Here is a 21,137-nt window from a genome sequence, read left to right as displayed (position 1 = left end):
ATAACACACCAGAGCCACGACTTCTTTTCTCACTTTAATGTCTCCAAAATTAATTATCCTGTTACTATTCTTCGTACCCAATTTTACAATATTAGTTGTAGTCTTGGAATATGTCGCTAGTATTTCCATTGAAATCGTTGGGTATCTGTAGCACAGAATTGTATTTTTATTAAGTCTCTTTTTACAAACTTTTCTGTACAAACTTTTTTTTATAAGTCAAAACATTGAAATCCATTTTAAAAATACTTTGATCAAATTATTATTTTGTCACGTTGACAGTTTTATATCTTTTGTACTGTTAAATAATTAATACAGATTAAACAGTACAAGAACACACGTATGAAGAATAATATTGAGCTATATTTATTTTGTGCTGTTACAAATATGAGAACCAACTGCAAAACAATTGTTTTAGTAAGAAATAATATATTGTACAATTTCATATACAAATTATATATAACAAATGACAACTATGTATTTACATTTTGCTATATTACTATACACGTTATAAAATTTTTACCACTATATGTGTAGTACACCATCAAAATAATTATCCAATTCGTTCTTATTATCCTCATGAATTTTTCTTTCTATATATAAAGTACAAGTATTATAATTGAAACCAAATGTACAGAGAAAACATATTATTACCATTTTAACGTTCACTGGACTTTTCCATCTATATAAGCCTTTATGGCAGTTTGACATTCTGCAGAACACCAATGTTGGATCAGCAAATACGTCTCCGATTCTAATGCCGCGTCCAATTTTGTTCGTAAACTCTGACGCAGCAAAGCTTTTGTAGCTTCCATAGACTGCAAATAAATTAATAGTTAAAGAATCGGTAGTAGTTTTGAACGTATATGTAAATGGAAAAAATTCCGGATGTATACTATAAATATTAAACAGTTTCGCATATGCGCAACGGATGAGAGCGTAAAAGTGGGCTATTCTATTGTTGCTTGTGACATAAATTTAACGCTATTTACTATCGCAAAAAATTACAGCCATATTGTTAAAATGTTTATCTTGATTTATTTTCTCCTATCTATAATAACCACATGTTTCAGTTCTTATGCAATTATCAGTAGCAAATCAAATAATGTTACTTTTAAATATATGGATGGTGTAAGTATATTTAAATGTTATACATAGGAAAAACATAAGTAAGAGAGAAATATGAAATGTCGTATATAGAAATAATGTGTAACATATGATGTTAATGCAGACTAATGGAGAAAGTGATTTACACGAATGTGAAATTAACGAAGCATGTAACGTAATTCACAATCGATTTTGGGTATCTAGTTTAACAGAAAGACTGTGTCGTTGTTCTAATGGAAAAGAATGTCCATGGCAATTGAAGAAACAGCTTGGAAATTTATCCCTTCCACTTAATAATAAATCATATATGGAGGTATGCCAAAATATAAAGTGTATTCTAAAATTTGTAAAATAAAACTTTGCTTTTTCCAGTTTTGTACTCCAAGAACAGAGATAAATTTATGTACGTATAAACGTGAAGCCATCAAAGTATACGGTAAAAGCGATAAGAATAATTCTTATTTAATACCATATAACGTAACGTCAAACTGTATCTGTCCACAATCACATTATTGGAGACTCCAAAAATACATATACGAAGAAAATGATTTGATTATACAAACATTCAAGTGTATCAAGGTATACCCTCAATATTAATGATTCATAAAAGTATTTTAATTCTAATTTCTTATATGTTCTAATAAACTCTACTATTTTTATTTTTTAATATAGAAAAGAATGTGCAATACCCATGACTTTTGCGGGTATATACGGTCTGATTTATACTCAACATATCACAGATGCATTTGTCCAGAAAATCATTTGTGCATTTATAAAAATAGAAGTATGGAGAATGTTCAAGAATTGCTTTATTCTGGTCCTGCTTACAAAGCTTACTGTCTTCCATTTAAGAAATTATAGTATGAAACATATACCTGTGAAGATTGTTCGCTCATAGCTTTTAAAGTTGGTAATAATTCAACTTGAAATCTATCAGGCCACAGAACTCGTGTAACGAGACCAGCCCTTAATGCCTCACTAGCTGTTAAAGTTCTGCCACCCAATAGTAATTCACTTGCCTAGAACGTAAAATATTTGGTGCTTATATCATTAAGTAATAATAATAATAATCTATTACTCTTATTATGGTCAGTTCTGTATAAAAATATATAATAAAATTAATGAATTTTACGCGTATTTATTACACTTACAATTGCAGTTCCTAATATGTGTGATAAAGTGAAAATAGAAGCACCTTCGGCAATTTGCCCAAGTTTTCCATACGGGGTACTAAATGTTGCTTTATCACTAGCTATTACAAGATCAAATAAAGGTAACATTGTTACTCCAAGACCAACTGCAGCGCCTTGAACTCCAGCAACGATAGGTTTATTAAACGATGCTAGACTTTGAATAAAGTCTCTAAATTGACAAAAGAAAATAGCTTTTTAATGAATGAAATATATGCAATAATTATATACTTTTTATAATAATAGTTACATACTTAACAGCGTCTGCAATTTCTTGGGCTCGAACTCGTCGTTCGTCTTTATTTGTGTGTAATAACATTGAAAGTTCAAGACCTTCGCAAAAACTACTACCAGTTGATGTTAATAGAACAACTTTACAATCGTCGTCTTTCTTCAGAATCGATAATGTTTCACGGAATTCTTGCATCATCTAGAAATATGAAATATGTGCTACTGTATAAACGAAGACTCATATATCTATAATAAAATAGTAACTATTAAATGATTTACTCCAAAACTTTGTTACCTGTAACGTGAGAGCGTTTCTTATTTTTGTCGACGATGACGGAGTGAGTATTAATTGTACAAGTCTGCCGTGTCGTCGTACGCTTATTTCTTTGTTACTGAATTGCCTTCGCGTTTCCGTTTTTATTTTATTATTATCCAATTCTAATACCTTAGAGATATTCGTATTTACTGGAAAACAATCTTTTATTGAACACTCCATATTGCTTTTGTAAATACAATTAATCTTATATTTTATCGCAAGTATATGTTGTCACGAATATTTTCAATGCAATAAAAACTATTTATAAGATATACAGAATATTCTTAATATTATTAAATAATTATTTTTACCTTTATTTTTACGATTTGCTGTTGTATTTCCAGACCGATTTCCACCACTAACTACTGAAAGAGCGTTTGCAGCTTCAGCAAGGCAGGCTGAAAGTTCATCTTCTCCCTTAGAAGATTCTTCATTATTATCTGGTTCGTATGTTTTAGCAAATGTAACTTTACTCTTTGCAGTTTTTTTGGTTTTTGATGTCACCTTACCAGTAGTTGTACCATTTGACCGTGTAATAACTTTACCTGAATTACTACTGGTTTCATCTATTACAGTAGTATCTACTTGCTTGGAATTTTTATCAGCTTTCTTTGAATCTGATTTCTTATTGAGACGAACCACTTTATCATCTACAACATTAGCAACTACATCAATTTCTGTATTAACTTTTTGTATAACTTTCTTTTTATTTTTTTTTATATGAGTCCCCTCATCTTGTGAAGGTCTCCTCTTCATAGATCTCAATGAATGAGAGCCTCCCTCTTCAGTTTTAACTCCATCAGCTTTCTCTAGACTGTCAACACTAACTCTGGGACTTCCAGATGCACTGGAAAATGAACTAGACGAGTGTCTCCTGATTATAATAGATGCATCTGCTGCATTCCTTATTTTTGCAGGTAAAATAAATTCTGGTTCAGGTGTTATATTTGACTTTGCCGACGTAATTTGTTCCCCAATTTTCTTATCCATTTGAATGTCACTTAAATGTATGGTAGTTCTTTTAGATCTTGGAGAAACTTTTGACACACCTACTGTTGCAGTACGCAATCTTAGAACCGCGTTTCGTACTAACTTTTTTCTAAAATTGAGTTCGCGTTGAACTTTCTGTATATCCATAACTTTTGCTTGAGACTTAGTGATAGGAATCAATCGTTTCTTATCTGGTTGTTCCACATCATATAACAAATTTACAACGCCTTCGTCTTGAAGCAGTCTGTCTATTTCATTTATGATTTTTTTCTTTGGTTTAGAATCTCCGGAATTACTTTCCGTCGATCGTTTCGATTTCGAAGCTATTTTCGATCCAGATTTTTTCGACGATGTATTCAATTTTGCTTTCAAGGCTACATCTTTCTTATTCGAAGATAAATTTTGTTTTAATATTTTTTTCACTACAATATTCTTTTTAGGGATCGATTGTGCTCCTTTTTTACTAAGATTCTGTTTCGACCGTTTTAAAGATGTATTCTCAGGTTTTTCATCCAATGTTACGTCTGTTTCATCCGTGGACTGTTTGTCTGTTTCTTCTTTTTTTATTGTAGCATCAGCCTCACTATTTGTAGTACTAGCAGGCGAAGTATTCTCTTTAAATACATGATTCTCAATGGTTTGGCTAGTGTCAGACATAGTTTGCACCCCATCTGTTGGATTCTGTTTCTTATTTAATGGAACTTTACTTTTGTATACCTTCTGACGTTTTACGATACTCTGCAGTTGTTCGTGCTCTCTAGCTTTTTCTGTAAGCTTTCGTTTTCTACCTGATCTTGATTCATCCAATCGTACATCTTTTGTATTTAATTCTGTATTCTTTTCTGGAGTGTGCTGCTCAATAACCACGGAGAATGGTTCATAGTTGGAAGGTCTTGTATTTTTTACAGTCGATTCTGTAGAATCGTCTATTAAGTCGATATTAACAATTTTCTTTTCTACTTCGGATGCAGATGTTGTATCTACGTCTTTAGAAGCTTTACCTGGTGCAGGTTTAAATGTTTTCTTCTTCCTTACAACATTTTTTTTAACTGATGCAACAGGTAATTCCAGGAGCTGTTTTAACGCTAATTCTCGTTCAATTAAAGGATCAAGTTTTGGCGGTGTACTATGAGAAGGTTCGTCGATGCTTAGCGGATCCTTACTTTCTTCTGTTAAAGTCGGTGGTTTTAAATTTGACCAATCAGGATCAACATCACCTTCTAATATTGCTAATAACTCTTTATTGTCAGAACTACTTTCCTTATTCGTTTCTGTATTTACATTGTCAGTTGATTTTTTATCAGACTGAGTAAAAGATTGAGTTGTAGGCTGAGGCAATGGTATAAGTGCTGGTAAAGAACTTATTGGGCCACCTGCTAATTTACTCGATAATCTTTGAGTTAGTTTTTTAACAAAAAATATATCAGGTCCAGGCGGCGCTTCTACAATTTTTTGTTTCTCACGAAGTCGTTCCTTTAATGCTTCTTTCACTTCATCTGGCGATGCTATTTGGCTAGTCAAATTACGACCACGATTAACAATGGGCGTCAGTTTTGTCTGCGGCGATATTTGACTTAATATGTTTGCCTGCGATGATGTTTGATTTAACGCGTTTGCCTGTGACGATGTTTGATTTAATACGTTTGCTTCGTGTGCTGTACTGTTAACTAATTTCTCAAAATTGTGCGATACTAACAAATTTATTTGGTCTTTAGTCAATGTCGTGATAGAAATTTCTTGCTTTTCTGTACTTTGATTATTATCTGTCTGTTCTTTTGATATTTGCATTTCTTTATTTACATTGGCAACTTCTTCAGTATTTGTTGCAGCCTCTTCTTTTACATCTAACACATCTTCTTTAATCAATACTGCTGTATCTTCTTCTACCATTTCAGTTGTCTTTATATCGTCTAATAAGCATTTTAATTCAATTTCCACTGTGTCTTGTACTTTAGATACCGACTGACTTTCATCCTCTGCATTTTCATCACCCCAATCATCAAAAATATCTTGTAGTACGCTTCTTTTATTAACTGTTGCACTCACTTTATTCACTTCCTTTACAGATACATTTTCTTCTCTCTGAATATTTATATGCTTAGAAGAGGCAATAATTTTACTATGAACAAGTTGTTTTTTCATGTTATTCTTATCTGAACTATTACAAGTTTCAGTCTTGACCTGTTTTATATTATTTTTCTCATTAACTTTATATTTCGTTTGTATTTTGTCTTCATTGACTGTTATGTTATCTACAACTCCTGTAGTGGTTGAAGTTACAGAATCTATTTTAGAAGTGGTGTGTTTGAAGATTTCATTGTTGTTTCGTCGAGTACACATTTTAGAAATATCTGAATCAACAACTTCTGTTGAAATTACTTCTATTATAGTTCCATCGCTTTCTTGGCTGTAATCTATCAAGTTAAATTCTTCATTTTCAATTTCAGTTTTTTCAGTTGCCTTCCCTTTCATTGGAAAATCATTTTCATTGGAATTTACCACAATATCCTTTTCATGTACAGTCACAATAATATTTTGTTCTGTGGTTTCATTTGAATCATTAATAGGTACAGTTTCTACTGTTACTACCATAACTTCTGAATCACCATCAACCAATTTATTTAAATCTGTGTCTGTATCTGCAACATGCAAAGATTGATCCTTACTGTCAAAAGTCTGGCTAAGCGATTGAATTAATGCTTGACACTGAGCGTTAGTATCATTGGATGTGTCTGTGTCTTTTTCTGTACAAATATCTTTTTCAAAAGATTGCTCATCTTTATCACTATCTGTGCTCAGCATTGCAACATTATTTGAAAGCTTTGTACATCCTTCATTCAAAGATACCTCTTCTAGGCATATTATGTCATCTTTAATTTCAATCAATTCTACTGTATTATTTGCATCTTTTACCACATCATTCTTTACACCTTGATCAGCATCAGTTTGGGTATGATTAATAATAGTCATTTGTGTATCATTATTAAATGTCTCTTTCGTGTCATTATTAATTGTGTCTTGTGTATTATTATTAACTCTCTCTTCTGTATTGCTACTAATTGTTTCCTGTGTATTATTGTTAATGATCTCTTCTATGTCATTATTACTTGCTTCTTGCATATTATTATCAACTGTCTCTTGAACCAACTCACTAATTAAATCAACAGTAACCTTCTCTACTTTTGCATTCTCATCTTCAATTTTCCCAGTTGAATTATTTGTATCACATTCATTTACTGACAAAACAGTTTTAACTGCATTGTCTGTACAATCATTTCCACTACTTTCCTGAGAGTCAGAAATGTTTACCACATTTGTTACATGATCGTTATTTGGTTCTGTCTCTGACAAAGAGGATAAATCTACTGTTAATGTTGGTTGTGTTTGGATAGAAACAATCTGTGCTTCATCTACTTGTTCCATTGTAAAGCATCAAATTCATTACAATTATTTAAGAATCCATAAACTGTCCTGTTAATGAAAAATAATTATTATTGTCACTAATGTTAACAAGATTATAAGCAATGGTTACCTAATAATAAATAATTATTAGAATGTATTTGCTAGTCATAAAAAATTCAACAAGAGATAAAATAAACAATTTTTTATATGTACCATAACCTAACAAAGATTCATAAATTACATAAAATGAGATTCCTGCTTTTCTCGTTTCTTTACAAAGTAAAATTACATCACAGATTTCACGTAAAAAAAAAGTTTCAATGCGTTACAGAGATGAAGTTTTAAAGCAAAATTATAACAGTATGCTTCAACGAATTAATGTTTCGACGACTTAAAAAACCACGATAAATGATACGTAGTACAATAATTTGAAAGCAATTACTTTTATCTGCTTATCCAAATATATTTTTGTTTGGAACTTCTCAATCCGAATCATTTATTTTATGTTTTCTACCATTTAATAATTATTTTGTTAAATACACAAAATGATTTCAATGGTAGAATGTGAAACTTACCAACCAGGACTGCTGTGTCCATACTGTGTAGATTTAAGTGATAATCACATATTATTCAAGCTTTAGAAAAATTCTTTTATTACAGAAAATCTCCATTAATCAAATACTTTTGGTAAATCATACAAATTAATGTAATTCACACGGTAAAACAATTATTTCCTTAAATCACAACACAATGTTTACAAGACTGAAATCAGACGTATGCACTACTGTCATCAATGTAACAAGTATACTTGTATATACTTTTCTTCAGAGTTTCAGTAAATAAGTATGTAAATATATCATGTAAAATCTGAAATTTCGATATAAATTTAAATCGCGTCGTACATTCTATGCTATGAAAGGAAAATCCAACTATTGATAACTACGATCAGTAAGTGTAATTAATTAAGCAGCATTGTCATTGGTCTTTTTATGTGGATAACATTACTACTAAAATTTGATAACTCATCACATAAAATGAAGAAAGAAACGCTTGACAAATATTACTTTCTCGTTTAGATTATTGTTTTAATAAATAATTGTACTATAGTTGATAAAATTATATTTCAATACAATCGAAGATATATTCATTTCCATTCAATGAGGAATACATTATGTACGGCCAAACGCATTTTCCTTTTCTTCTGCTTGTCAAGTTCCTAATGTTGCATAGTTAAAATGTTAGATGGTGCTATTCTATAGCAGCAAGTAGAGACTGCGGTCTTCTCCCTCATTCTAGTTGCAAGAGTGGGGGAAACATTCATGTACTCGGCGTGACTTCCGATCCTGTTCCGGTTACAATTTGTTTTAAAGTTTCGTTCCGATTTAATTCTGCCATGTCTTATCATCCTTGGACTGATTGTCATTGCATTTACGAATTTGAAGAGTACGTTCCTGTTCGTTTTTTACTCGAGAATTTGTCTCTCGTACGCCGTATTAAATTTTTTGACGAGGAATGTCGAGATGAGGCTGCAAAAGTACTTCGCGGTATGCCTCGCCACAACATTATTGGTGAACACTTACGTTTTCCCGAAAACGGCCTTTACGTCAATTTAACGCATGGGCGTTACGCTGATATTATTAACAACCTAATTTTAACGTTGGACTTAGGTGAGAGATACAATGCCGTTTTGTCCGAAACAACTCGCCCATTGGAAATGTTCATGCACTATATCAATAAAGCTTTTAACATTCTTCGAAACGAAACTCCTGACAGCCTTTATTTAGACGGCATTTACAATCGGTCTTCTTTTGAAAAATGTAATAAATTAAAATGGGAAGAATAAGGGCAAATGTTATTTTCTAATGGGGTTTCTTAATGATTCTTCCACATTTATTTTCGAATTGTTCTTTCTTTTTCTTATTTAAAATTTAGTTTCTCTCTTATTTGACTGTGTGATAATGTTAGAAAGTTTTTTATTTTCTTTTATCTCTTTTGTTTCTGTTTTTTAATATACTATTTGTAGCACTGGCAGGGTGGTAATTTTGGGATTAGGTTTGGGTTAGGTATGGAGAAAGTGATTTACATGAATGTGAAATTAACGAAGCATGTAATGTAATACACAATAGATTTTGGGTATCTAGTTTAACCGAAAGACTGTGTCGTTGTTCTAATGGAAAAGAATGTCTATGGTAATTGATGAAACATAAATCATATATATAGAGGTATGCCAAAATACAAAGTGTATTCTAAAATTTGTAAAGTAAAACTTTGCTTCTTCCAGTTTTGTACTCCAAGAACAAAGATGAATTTATGTACTTATAAACATGAAGCTGTTAAAGTGTACAGTAAGAGCAATAAGAATAATTCTTATTAAATACCATGTAATGTAATGTGAAGTTGTATCTGTCCACAATCACATTATTGGAGACTCTAAGCATATATATATATATATATATATGAAGAAAATGATTTGATTATACAAACATTTAAGTGTATCAAGGTATACCTCCAATATTAATAATCATACAAGTATTTTAATTCTAATTTCATATATATTCTAATAGATTCTACTATTCTTATTTTTTAATATAGAAAAGAATATGCAATACCCATGACACAGATGTACACAGATGCACTAGTCCAGAAAATTATTTGTGCATTTATAAAAATAGAAGTATGGAGAATGTTCAAGAATTGCTTTATTCTGGTCCTGCTTACAAAGCTTACTATCTTCCATTCAAGAAATTATAATATGGAACATATACCTGTAAAGATTGTTTGCTCATAGCTTTTGAAGTTGGTAATAATTCAACTTGAAATCTATCAGGCCACAGAATTCGTGTAACGAGACCAGCCCTTAATGCCTCACTAGTTGTTTTGCCACCCAATAGTAATTCACTTGCCTAGAACGTAAAATATTTGGTGCTTATATCATTAATTAATAATAATAATATATTACTCCTATTGTGATATTATTTAGTATTATTAGATTTATGTTTTGCTAAATAATTGTACTACATTTGATAAAATTATATTTTTATACAATCGAAGATATATTTATTTCATTCAAGAGGAATAATACTATATGCCAAACAATGGAGATCAAGGAAATTCTAAGAGGTAGGAAAAAATGAAATACATTCATTATCATAGGAGTTATGGTCGTTTAAAATTGGACCATTTTTATGGGGGTTTTCTTACTTTACGGGGTTAAGAAACTACTTTTCCAACATTTTTAGAATTTCTAACTATTCTTTACCAAAATACTCGTTGTTTGCATTTTGGTACATTAAAGTCCTCCAATCCGTTCAGGAGTTACGACATTTTAAATATAGGCACGAAATTTTAGGGAAACATTTCTGGCCATACATTATATTTTCGGTAAGGAATTTATTCCTAAATATTCACCAAAATTGATTGCAATTAACCTCCGCAACCAAAAATAATTTTTTCAGAATGATTTGAAATTTTTTAATTTCGCCGAAAAATTTCTTGACCTATCCCCTGTCGATTTTTCTTTAAAATTAGTTTGAATATATTTTACTTGTATCTCATCTGCGGCAGTATTAATAAAAGAAATGTTAGTATTTCCCATAGTGTGAATTAGCCTTAAGGAGACGAATGTTCTGTCTTTACTAATTTTACCGATTTCGATGGATCAGTCGAATATAGTTCATAAAGTGACCGTTTTTAAAAGAAGAGGACGTACCAAAACCACCCAAAACCATATTTTATGAAGTCGGTATTTCAGTTTGCGTAACGCCTTTTCCGTAAGGTAAAACGTCTAGTCTGTATTTGATTTGTGGTTATATGTCGATTATAAGTTGCTTTTTTTTTACTTATAACTTTTTTTATATTTTGTATAATTGAATATATGATTGCAGGTTTTGAAGTACAAAAGTTAATTATGTTTTTTACGATACACGTACTACGTTATGATAATACAACTGTTTTGTGGTGCAATATAATGTGTAACTTGAAAATAAAGTGACTGAAAATAAAAGGTGTTTTTTAACATTAATACTGTACATTATTGTTTTTTTTCTGTGCTATTCTGAAACTATTTCATTACTCAAAGCTAAAATATATTCATAGTCAAATATAAATTTTAGTTAGGTTAGATTCGTAGTAAACAAATTATTTATCAGTTGTTGGTTTTATTGCACCATGTGATAATTTTGATAAGAACAGATACGTTATAATCATTTCACTCAGACTGTCTTCTCAATTTTTCCGTTACGGTAAATAGTTTCATTATAACACTTATATTAGTTACACAACCTTTCAAGAGTTTTTAATTAAAGCAATCTGGATAGTGCTTATATTTAACATTAAAAAATGCCTGCGAAAATCGTTATTGTTGGTTCGTGTATGATTGATTTTACTTGGTGAGTGAAAATAGTATATACTCTAAGTAGGAGAAATATTTGTTTTAAAATTTGCAGAAAAATGTATCTAATCAATTTACTTTTATCTAATAATAATTGTTAGGCAACATATGTTTTGCTTTTAGTTGTTAGGTAAGATATTTACCTTGAATATTTTGAGACAAAGGTAAAATATTATTTTATGTTTCTTTTTTTCTCTCTTGTAATAATTTGTTAATTAATAATAGTTAGCAAATGAAAGAAACAATAGTTTTTTAGTAATTAAAATAAAATTCTTCTGACATTTGCATAGACTAACATAAAATTATTTAATATCATTTCTTATATAAAATACCAGAAAAATATGCATGTAGTATAAGGAGAATATAAAATACAAGTTACACATATTTTTTAATAGATACATATTCAAATGGAAATAATTTCTTTCACTGTGATTAAGATATGTTTATGTTTTAGCTTTTCTCCTCGTTTACCAAAACCTGGTGAGACCATAATTGGTAGTAAATATGAAATAAAGTATGGTGGCAAAGGTGCAAACCAATGTATGGTCGCTGCCAAGCTTGGTGCCTCTACAGCAATGGTTGCTTCAGTATGGTTTTCTAGTTTTATTTATTCTCTTATAGAACTGAATTATTTATTTTATTTTTAACTTAAATTTATTCTCTTATAGAGCATAATAATTTTCTTTTTTATTAAAAAATTGTCTGCTAGACCATTTTAACAGTTCTTTAATACAGTTAGGTTCTGATACTTATGCGCAAGAGTATTTAAAAATATTTAAAAAGGAAAACATAGACATTTCTCACATTCAAATACAAGAAGACCAACACAGTGGAATAGCACATATTACAGTTGCTGATAATGGTAGGTAATGACATTTATTCAGATAGTATGAACACTATTTCGTAATGTGTTCAGTTTCAAAGAGTAGTATCTAGATCGTATTATCTTGACAACTTAATGTTGTTAGTTTTGTCAAGTTACGCATAAAATAAGAGTTAAAAAAATCCTCTGCACGATATCCATTTTTAGGCGAGAATAACATAGTAGTCGTGTTAGGATCAAACGCGTCGTTGAGTCCCGAACACGTGGATACCGCAGCAGAGGTTGTTAAAGGCGCTGCCGTTTTATTGTGTCAATTCGAGACGCCTCTAGAAAGTACTCTGTACGCTTTAAAGCTACATAAAGGCCACGGTTAGTTGCGTCTGGTAACGTCTAGTTCTTTCATTCGATAACGATAAAGCTGTGTATATGAAATGTAATGCGATAGGTCTGTCGATCGTGAACGGGGCGCCTGCCATGGAGAATGTTGACTCCGAAATACTGTCTCTGTGCGATATATTCTGCGTCAACCAGAACGAGGTACGCTGATTCCCGAACAGTATCCTTGCATCTCACCGTCAACGGACTTTTTGTAAATGCCAAAATATTTGACTCCCACATATTAATATTTTTACACTTCTGATGTTGCTGACGTTTATAAGCGACCAGTCAATCGGTGCATCTATGGGTGTTCGGCAAACATGCTCGAGAAATATCATTTTGAGATTTCCGCGCATGGCGCGTGCCAAGCATACAAATTTTAGCGCCGAATTGGTTAAATGGATGTGTTTAACGCACGTTTACAGGCCGAAGTTATGACCGGAGTGCAGTGTCTGGGAGTGTCAAACGTGCAAGAGGCTGTGGAGAAGCTCTTGGATAAGGGTTGCAATACGGTGATCTTAACTCTGGGAGAATTGGGAGCGGCGTTCGCGTCTCAGGAAAATAGAACTCTTACGTTTGTTCCTACCAGGCCAGTTGAGGCCGTAGATACAACAGTACGTTCACGTTGTTCAATGCGTAAAAAAATTTCAGACGAATTTTTATAAACTTTCGTGTTTCGTAATTGTAAAATAATTGTCGAAAAATGTATTTTTTTGGGTAAATAGTTGAAGGAATTGTTTTTTAAGTTGTTCCATAAAAATAATTAGTTATTCCAAATAGTATTTATCGATTGTTATTTATAAAAATTCGTAACTAAGGTTCGAGGCATGCGGCGGGGTGATCCACCGCTACTCATTTCCTCTTGCACTTAACGCATTCGAGACCGATGACTCATATGAGCGGAATATCTTACTCTTTCAGCCGATGACGCAGTATGTGGCTCAGAAATGAACTAGAAAAATGTTGTCGTTTGCTGGGAATTGTCTTGTAACGATCTGTCTCGAACGTGTTAAGCGCGGTTCCAAATAATCTCACATGTTTGCTAAATTAAATACTCCAATATGTTTGTTTATTTCATCTTATCCCGAAGCTTTTCCATCCAAGGAGTCTTACTTTAGCGATACACAATTGATCACTGTTTTTACCTCTAAGTTTTTCAAGTTGCTCGCAATGAGTATTTAAATTAATTGCTAACAAATTTATGATTCAAGAAACTATAGGTCATCGATTGCTAATACTAGACTGTATATGCATAGGGAGCTGGAGACGCATTTTTGGGTGCTCTTGCGTACTTTAAAGTGTATCATCCAGGTCTTCCAATGGCCGAATGCATCCGAAGAGCCTGCGTGGTTGCTACAGAATCCGTTTTGAAATTCGGCACACACTCGAGCTTTCCGACCAGGAGCAGCCTATCGCCGGACTTGTTTATCGAAGAAAGCTAATAAAAATTGTTGTTGCGATCGACGCACGATTGCATCCTTTGCTCGTGTAGTTGTTATTTTGTGGTAACGTTCGCGCGTCTTTATTTGTTACGCTTCGTTACCCGGTTTCTTCTTTTTAAATCTGTCATCATCGCTTCCCAAATTTTTAATAAACACGTTTTAGGAAAGTTTGAACTTGAAATTTATTTAATTTCCAAATGTTCCGTTTAAATGGAAATGGTTATCCGTCGACTATGATCCCGAAAAGATCAAAGGGTCCGCGTGATTTTGTTTAGAAATAACTCGGGATCGTCCCTATTTCATTTAACAGAAATTCGTTTCCTACAAGCGATAACCGACATTTGAAATTTACATCTTCATCAAAAGCGACTATTTTCACACGTGACGCACAAAAATAAAGAAAAAGGAGAATCGTTTCGAAAGCGAGTCCACAAACAACCGTAAATTGTATTCAGACGTGGTGTTTTTGGTTACGATTGATCAAAAGTTCGTTTTTGTTGAGAATTTCGAATAAATCCCAGTGACGTCCGAATCGTTATCTTCCTTGAAAACAGAGAATAAACGCCATCAAAATTCATGGCCGCTTTCTGTAAAGGTTTTTTAAGTATCGTCTTGTATATGTATTTCGTGCAACTTAACGAATTTGTACTGGAACGAAAATATTCCGATGCAAATTAGCAGATTTAATCAGTATTTTATGCGTTTGATTGCGTTGATTTAAGCGTCATCACTGATCGGCATCAGTGTGGTCTTGAGTCTCGGATCCTGAACGAAGATGGAAAAGTATGATAGTGATTATAATTTTCGCAAGCAACGAGGCAGAGAAGCGTCTCCGTAAAATTTCAACCCGAGGTCTAAAAAGTGGGGGCCTTGCCTTTTAAAACGAGCAAAGGTACGCCTCTGTACGATTTTTTTTCACAAAGTTCAAAGATCGACGATCCCTTAATTTTGGTACCTAGCGTGGTACCTTTAAGAATTTCTTATTTCCAATGATTTTTAAGGTGCGATAATTTTTATTATTTACTACTTTTCGTTGTTTTTTGTTTTTACTAAACACCAATATATTACAATCATGTTTACCACTGCTCGGGTAGATGACTATTAATAACGTTTGATTTTGAGTTAAAGTGCAATCCAAACGCGTAGAATTAAACGATACAATTCCACGTGTTTGGATCGTCTTTAACTTCGTTCGTCATTTCTGTTTTCGATTACTTGTTTTTAAAAACAGCATCGTTTCATAAACCGTAGACGCGAGTACAGGCATTTCCACCGACAACAAGAAATGTCACCATGCAAATGAGGAGGCCGCTAATCACGACGATTTGAATAACATCGCACGATTTAAATATCGTATCATAAAACAATTTGGTCAGAACTTTCTATCGCGTACGAAGATAGAAAAGAAAGGACGACAAAGTTTACCTGATTCTCGGAATGTATATTTTTAAACGGCACCTTTCCTCGTACGACACGACGAATATTAGAGATGATAACGAAGTTCTTATGTAGCGTGGAAGGATTCGGTCTTTTGCGTTAACATTGGTCAGGAGCGAGCCTTATTAAAAGTCCGGCGTTCTTTCCCGTCGTGAATTTCCCTGGTTGGTCGACCTTCGAGTACCGGGAGTACTCAGAGTTCTTGACTCATCGACGCGTGCTCGGGACGAGAACAAAACGAAGGACGGTCGCGCGTAAGATTGATGAGAGAGCGCGCCATTGAAGAAACCCCGCGCGAAAGTACAGTTGGACCAAGAATAACGGGGGCGAGAAAAATGCTCCTCTTTCCGTGACACACGCGGGGTACACGCGAATAACGCGAAGATTCGATTCGTCGTTATCCGTGGGACACGCGACGTGGCTGGAATCTCTCTCTGTATGTTTGTTGAAACGCGTTGTGCGTAAATGTCAGCGGGGAAAGGAGTTGCTCGCGTGTATCCATCACGGCAGGCCGTCCCCCCGCGACACGGTGTCACGATCGGTTGCGAGGTGTTGTTCGCGTGTCTTCTCCCTTCTTTCATATTCCACGAACTCTCTGGCGCGCGAGACTCCGGACACTTTTTCTTCCTCCGCGGTTACTAGTCGACGACGCTCGTCGTGACGTCTTTGCGCGGTTAATCGGCATTAAATTACAACATTTAAGGGAACGTGTGCGTCTCTTCACAGGAAGAAACGGGGCCCGGTGACGTCAGGCGGCACGAGAGGACGCTCGTTCGAGCGAAGGAAGCATCCTCGATGGGAATCCGGGGCCCTGAACGAGGGGGGATCAGCCACGCGCGGACACCCGTTCAAGTGGGGCAGCCACCCACGTTGCAGTCGCGGCAAAGGATAAAAAATCGTTTGGGCACCCACCGGGACATTCAGTTTTCAGTAAACCATTCAACCGTAACAAGCAACTCACGAGCATCCACTCGACGAGGTAATAGTTGACGAGACATCGGTAGTCGAGGATATTTGGAGCTTGCGACCGATAGCTCCGCCGATCCTTAACGGCGAGTCTCGTTTTCCATCGTTGAAGAAATTAACCAATTTGCCAACTTCCGACTGGCCGAGTAGTTTGGTCGTCGTCGGTGGCATCGTTTCGCAATAAAATCACTGGGCCATGTTCGAGCGTAGTTAGCCGGAAGGAGTCGTCTAAGAAAGATATCTCGACGAAACCTTCTCGTCAAAGCAACGAACCGTGACTGTTCCTTGCCGTAATTGCCGAGTCCGTTTGGCGTCATTGGGGATAGCCTCAGTGTTTCGATTTCAATTGTATACGTAGGCGAGAACCAATTGAGCCATTCAGGGTCTTAAGGTATTTTAAGATCGCAAGAAGAAGGACCCCGGTCTATTCACGGCGAAGTGGAAAGAGGAGACCCGCCAGTGTCGAACGGAGCTCCGAGCAATTATTGTCCCTTTGTATCGGGCAACTTTGTTAAACAAGAGGCCGAACGAGAGGGAAGAGAAGAACAAAGAAAAGAGGAGGCGAATGCTGGAGAAGCTTCAGGTGCTCCGTGAAATTACGATGTCGCTGTGTATCGTGGCGGTGATCCTTCTCTCGGGGGTGTTGACTGAGTTCGCGGATGCCAGGAGGCTGTCGAGAACCCACCAGACGCACCATCGTCGCTGGAACGAGTACGATCTGAAGGAATCGGTGCCTCGAGAACTGTCCCTGCGTCATTTGGCCGAGTCGAATCGTTACTGGGAATTGCTGGACCCGCCGAGGCAGACCGACGAGACGCGCACCGACATCGAGGATCTTGCCAGGGTTTCGAGACCCCGGCGACACCATCTGAAAAACAGGATCGACAGGAACGATATCAAAGGTCCCGCGACTACAACGAAGCAACGTCAAAATGACAAGAAGGCTAACGGCACGAGGATGGACACGTTGCGCGAACCGGTGGATGAAAATGGCAAGCTGGAGCTGGAGGAGAAGCTGGCGCAGAATGCCTCGATTTGCAACTACACCGTCGAACCGATCACGGATGAAAACGGCACTGCGATACTGAAACACTTGAACCACATAAAGTGTAATCACGTTAATAGCTGGTGTCACGCGGACTGGCATTCTTGCATCCAAACGTACAGAATGGTCAAGCTCGAATGCGACGATTGCGGGTCGGACAACACGATCAAGATCTACACCGGATGTGTGTGCGGGCTGTACGTAGATCCAGAATTGAGACATATGGATCAACAGAATTTAAATCAGTAACGGGATGAATTGACGCGTTTGCGTGAAACGTTCTAAACAGCTATCAACGATTTCTGGTAATTGTTTAGAACGTTGAGCCTACATTAACCCTGTTGTTCTCCGAAATCAAATTAAAATTTATATATTTCGTGATGTTATACGTTTCATCGTTCGAAGGAATCGCGTTCCTAATGTAAAGAAAACACACGGCCGGAATAGAAACGTGTATCGTAGCTCGGGGAAATAGCAGGATTAAGTCACAGTCGGAAAAAGTCAGTAGAGGGTTGGTTTTAATACGCGTGGAAACGTGATTTTAGGAGTACAGGGTCATTTTTATTCTTCGTACGTAACTTATAACCGCTGTGTTCGATTTTTCACCGACTTACTTCTTATATGCAAAATATAACTTGGTCCGTGATTCGAAACTTCTCGTCGAATGGTGACACTAAATGATCCTTGTGATAAATCTGACGGATCGAAACATTTAGTTTTCATTTATAACTATTTCTATGGAATTTTGATCGAGCTTTAATTATATTAGCGGTATTACGGCCATCGTCGAGGGGTTAATTGTCGCCCGAATAATTCGTAAGAGTCCAATTTTGAACTCTTTCATAGATCAGAGTCGAGGACACGACTGGATCGTCTCGGGTGTGGTTCAAAATCGCGTTCTCGATTCTCGAGCGGCAATTTTCATTTTTAATAAACTTGTAATTACGACAAGTTTGACCAAGAATGCAACTTACGCAGTTACTAAGATTGCTCGCATCATCGATCGTGTAACGCGGTCGAGGATCAATTACAATGTTAATTCTATGATTACACGAAGGAACTTGTTTGACGTACACTCGGGGACGTCCAGACACGGGAAATTTCAATTTGCTCAATTCAATGCTCAATATTGTATATTATACTATTAGATCAAAATGCTTATATAATAGAATGCCTCCGTTCTGTTGTCAAAACAATGTGATAGATGCAATATTTATTCTTATACGTTTATGTTATTTATTTATTTGTTTGTTTGTTTATTTATTTATTTATTTATTTATTCGTTAGGAATCGTTTCTAGCGAATTAGTAATTTAGATATCTACGATGTGATCGATGTAGTTTTGTACGAATATAGTTATTGTATATGTAATTTTATCTATATTTCATATAGAATATTCCTTTCTTGTACAAAACATTCCACGATTGTACTAAAAAATAACGCTAAGATAATGTATTGTATTGTAAGGTACAATGTTTATGTATTAAGATTGTATGATAATTAATATAAACATAAAACATTTACGAGAAGTCTTCTTTTTCAACATATCGCAACGTTTACGATGTTCTAGTAAATAAACCAAAGTCTGTGTATTGTCATTTCGCGTCTGCGAGGCGCTTAAGCATCGTGTAATAGTGCAAGTAGAAACGTTTCTATAATTTACTTAAAAGTCTAGAAAATCTGTCTTTCGAGGCAGTTGTTTTGGCACATTAATTATACCAATGACTAAGAATCGATAACATCCTATTTCACGCTGTAGTTCTACTTTCGAAGGGTAGAATAAAAAACAAAAGTAAGATTCCTCTTGGAGGAAACTTTGAAAACTCGCTATCGAGCGTTCGAGCATTACCATAAGCGTGTTAGGACTCTGTCATTAAATCAGCGCGTTGGCAGTTCGCTTTCGACATAGGAAAAACCTGGAAACTGAATCCGTAACCCATTTAGACAAAAGAGAATAAGGAAACCAATAAATGGGAATCCAAGATTTCTCGGACAAAGAGATTTCATAAACCTGCGAACGATTATTCGAGCCCGACGCCAAGATTCTATCTCCAAATTAGGGGCCAGCGCTTCGCTTTTAATCTATAAAAAAAAACCCCACGGTTCGTTGTAATCCATTTATGCCAAACCGAGCTGATTTCTTCTTCAAAGAGAATCGCTAGAGCGATTTATCGATCACTCGAACGCGACAACGAATGGATCTAATACTTGATCGCCAGACCGCGAGGCGCTACTCTATCTTCGATCTATAAATAATCTAGTTTCATCGTACGATTCACATTTATCAAACGAATCGAAGCAATCATACTTTTTTCGAACACTACAGTCAACCAAAAATACTCAATTTTTCTTTTAATTACAACATTAACGAGTTCTGTAACGTTAAGTTTGGGATCTGGAAACCGTCAAAATGGCCAGGTTCCGTAAACCTAGGGTTAAGCGAAACGATTGAAACTTTCTCAAACGGAAATAAAAATTGCCACCTGCCCTCGAAAAAAAATTGAGGAAAATAGAAAGAGTAACATGTTTGTGACAGAAATTAAGTAAGATCATTTGATAATTTGAATCTGGCGAGGAAGAAATATAAGATGTTGTTGGACCGCTTCGTCAGCAGGCGCGCGTGTCTTTCGATTGATTCTGTCGCAATGTTGTATTGAGTGACGTAAACGATGTTTCATTTGTGGGGAGTGCAGCAACACTATCGTGAGTATACTGTTTTCCAGGAGGAAGAAAATCGAATGGATCGTACGAAAGGAGATTTCTTTTCCGTTTAATTCCAAACGAGATTCCTGAGAGTTGTAGGCGGTTCGGGGCTCGTACGCGTGACGCAGGGAGCTCAGGTGTCGTTGCACGCTGAATCACCCGCGATTCCGCGTATACGCATGTTGGACACGGGATTCCCCAGTACAGCACGCGCACCACTCGGTCGCGTATCAATGCCGCGATGCGCAACGCGAATCATAATTTCTTCGGTTTTAAGATTTACACAACATTTTATGGAAATTCGAAGTCTTAAGAACATTCTCCGCTCGAATTCCATATATTAACGCATCTGGAGGGCCTACGACGAAAGAAACAAGTTTAAAAGTTGTCAATGGGCAGATTCTTTACATTCTTCAAGATCGATTTGATATGAGTCATCGAGTTCACGAAACGCCATAATGAATCGTTTCCTCGTTTGATGGGGGAATTTCACTACTGTAATAACAATGCAGGGCTACATATTTCGATGTTATTCGCTTCTAAGTCTTGTAAACATTCAAAGGAATTATATGGTTCTACTCTACAGTGTTCAAATAAAGAGCCATAGTATCGTTCGCATTATTTAAGAATTAAATGGCCGAAAGGGCTAATCTTTCCACGTAGAATATATTCGATACTTTGTATTTGAGTTTGTACAGAGGCACGTGACCAAAACTGTTG

General features: G+C 35.2%; 4 protein-coding genes across 8 annotated transcripts; 3 read left to right on the top strand and 1 right to left on the bottom strand.

The window, feature by feature from the left end:
- Nucleotides 1-406: 406 nt before the first annotated feature.
- Nucleotides 407-8,425, bottom strand: LOC143351506 (uncharacterized). 2 transcript variants are annotated; one of them, XM_076783059.1, is made up of 7 exons: nt 7,809-8,425; nt 3,153-7,302; nt 2,821-2,990; nt 2,549-2,724; nt 2,256-2,466; nt 1,980-2,123; nt 407-815 (listed from the first exon to the last, which is right to left on the bottom strand). In XM_076783059.1, the coding sequence occupies exons 2-7, from the start codon at nt 7,252-7,254 to the stop codon at nt 663-665; spliced, it is 4,956 nt and encodes a 1,651-aa protein (XP_076639174.1). In that variant the 5' UTR covers nt 7,255-7,302; nt 7,809-8,425; the 3' UTR covers nt 407-662. The 2 variants fall into 2 exon arrangements, with proteins under 2 accessions (XP_076639174.1, XP_076639175.1); XM_076783060.1 differs by lacking the exon at nt 7,809-8,425 and adding an exon at nt 7,676-7,802 and having other exon boundaries at nt 652-815.
- On the top strand, nt 1,001-1,945 carry LOC143351513 (uncharacterized). Its single transcript, XM_076783079.1, has 5 exons — nt 1,001-1,128; nt 1,229-1,417; nt 1,477-1,626; nt 1,668-1,683; nt 1,777-1,945. The coding sequence occupies exons 1-5, from the start codon at nt 1,021-1,023 to the stop codon at nt 1,797-1,799; spliced, it is 486 nt and encodes a 161-aa protein (XP_076639194.1). The 5' UTR covers nt 1,001-1,020; the 3' UTR covers nt 1,800-1,945.
- A 328-nt stretch (nt 8,426-8,753) lies between the features above and the next one.
- On the top strand, nt 8,754-10,458 carry LOC143348392 (uncharacterized). The gene is made up of 4 exons (XM_076778550.1): nt 8,754-8,767; nt 9,297-9,422; nt 9,515-9,518; nt 9,826-10,458. The coding sequence occupies exons 1-4, from the start codon at nt 8,754-8,756 to the stop codon at nt 9,982-9,984; spliced, it is 303 nt and encodes a 100-aa protein (XP_076634665.1). The 3' UTR covers nt 9,985-10,458.
- Nucleotides 10,459-10,553: 95 nt separating this feature from the next.
- On the top strand, nt 10,554-14,423 carry LOC143351511 (ribokinase). Of its 4 annotated transcripts, XM_076783074.1 has the most exons (9): nt 10,554-11,008; nt 11,118-11,237; nt 11,538-11,621; nt 12,078-12,210; nt 12,359-12,485; nt 12,654-12,815; nt 12,892-12,983; nt 13,250-13,438; nt 14,081-14,423. In XM_076783074.1, the coding sequence occupies exons 3-9, from the start codon at nt 11,572-11,574 to the stop codon at nt 14,264-14,266; spliced, it is 939 nt and encodes a 312-aa protein (XP_076639189.1). In that variant the 5' UTR covers nt 10,554-11,008; nt 11,118-11,237; nt 11,538-11,571; the 3' UTR covers nt 14,267-14,423. The 4 variants fall into 4 exon arrangements, with proteins under 4 accessions (XP_076639189.1, XP_076639188.1, XP_076639190.1 ...); XM_076783073.1 differs by having other exon boundaries at nt 10,554-11,237; XM_076783075.1 differs by lacking the exon at nt 11,538-11,621 and having other exon boundaries at nt 10,557-11,237.
- Nucleotides 14,424-21,137: the final 6,714 nt, after the last annotated feature.

The sequence above is a fragment of the Colletes latitarsis genome, chromosome 2 (assembly GCF_051014445.1).
Source record: "Colletes latitarsis isolate SP2378_abdomen chromosome 2, iyColLati1, whole genome shotgun sequence".
NCBI lineage: Eukaryota > Metazoa > Arthropoda > Insecta > Hymenoptera > Colletidae > Colletes > Colletes latitarsis.
This window is presented reverse-complemented; position numbering and strand designations above follow the sequence as displayed.

Bases quoted from the DNA above. Each gene is read 5' to 3' on its own strand.
- LOC143351511 (XM_076783074.1), top strand. From the start codon at position 11,572: ATGCCTGCGAAAATCGTTATTGTTGGTTCGTGTATGATTGATTTTACT. The intron at 12,211-12,358 runs GTATGGTTTTCT...TCTTTAATACAG, and splicing joins CTACAGCAATGGTTGCTTCA to TTAGGTTCTGATACTTATGC. The intron at 12,816-12,891 runs GTTAGTTGCGTC...GTAATGCGATAG, and splicing joins AAAGCTACATAAAGGCCACG to GTCTGTCGATCGTGAACGGG.
- LOC143351513 (XM_076783079.1), top strand. From the start codon at position 1,021: ATGTTTATCTTGATTTATTTTCTCCTATCTATAATAACCACATGTTTC. The intron at 1,129-1,228 runs GTAAGTATATTT...ATGTTAATGCAG, and splicing joins CTTTTAAATATATGGATGGT to ACTAATGGAGAAAGTGATTT. The intron at 1,418-1,476 runs GTATGCCAAAAT...TGCTTTTTCCAG, and splicing joins ATAATAAATCATATATGGAG to TTTTGTACTCCAAGAACAGA.
- LOC143351506 (XM_076783059.1), bottom strand. From the start codon at position 7,254: ATGGAACAAGTAGATGAAGCACAGATTGTTTCTATCCAAACACAACCA. The intron at 2,467-2,548 runs GTATGTAACTAT...TTGTCAATTTAG, and splicing joins GAAATTGCAGACGCTGTTAA to AGACTTTATTCAAAGTCTAG. The intron at 816-1,979 runs GTATATGTTTCA...ATTTATTTGCAG, and splicing joins TGAGCGAACAATCTTCACAG to TCTATGGAAGCTACAAAAGC.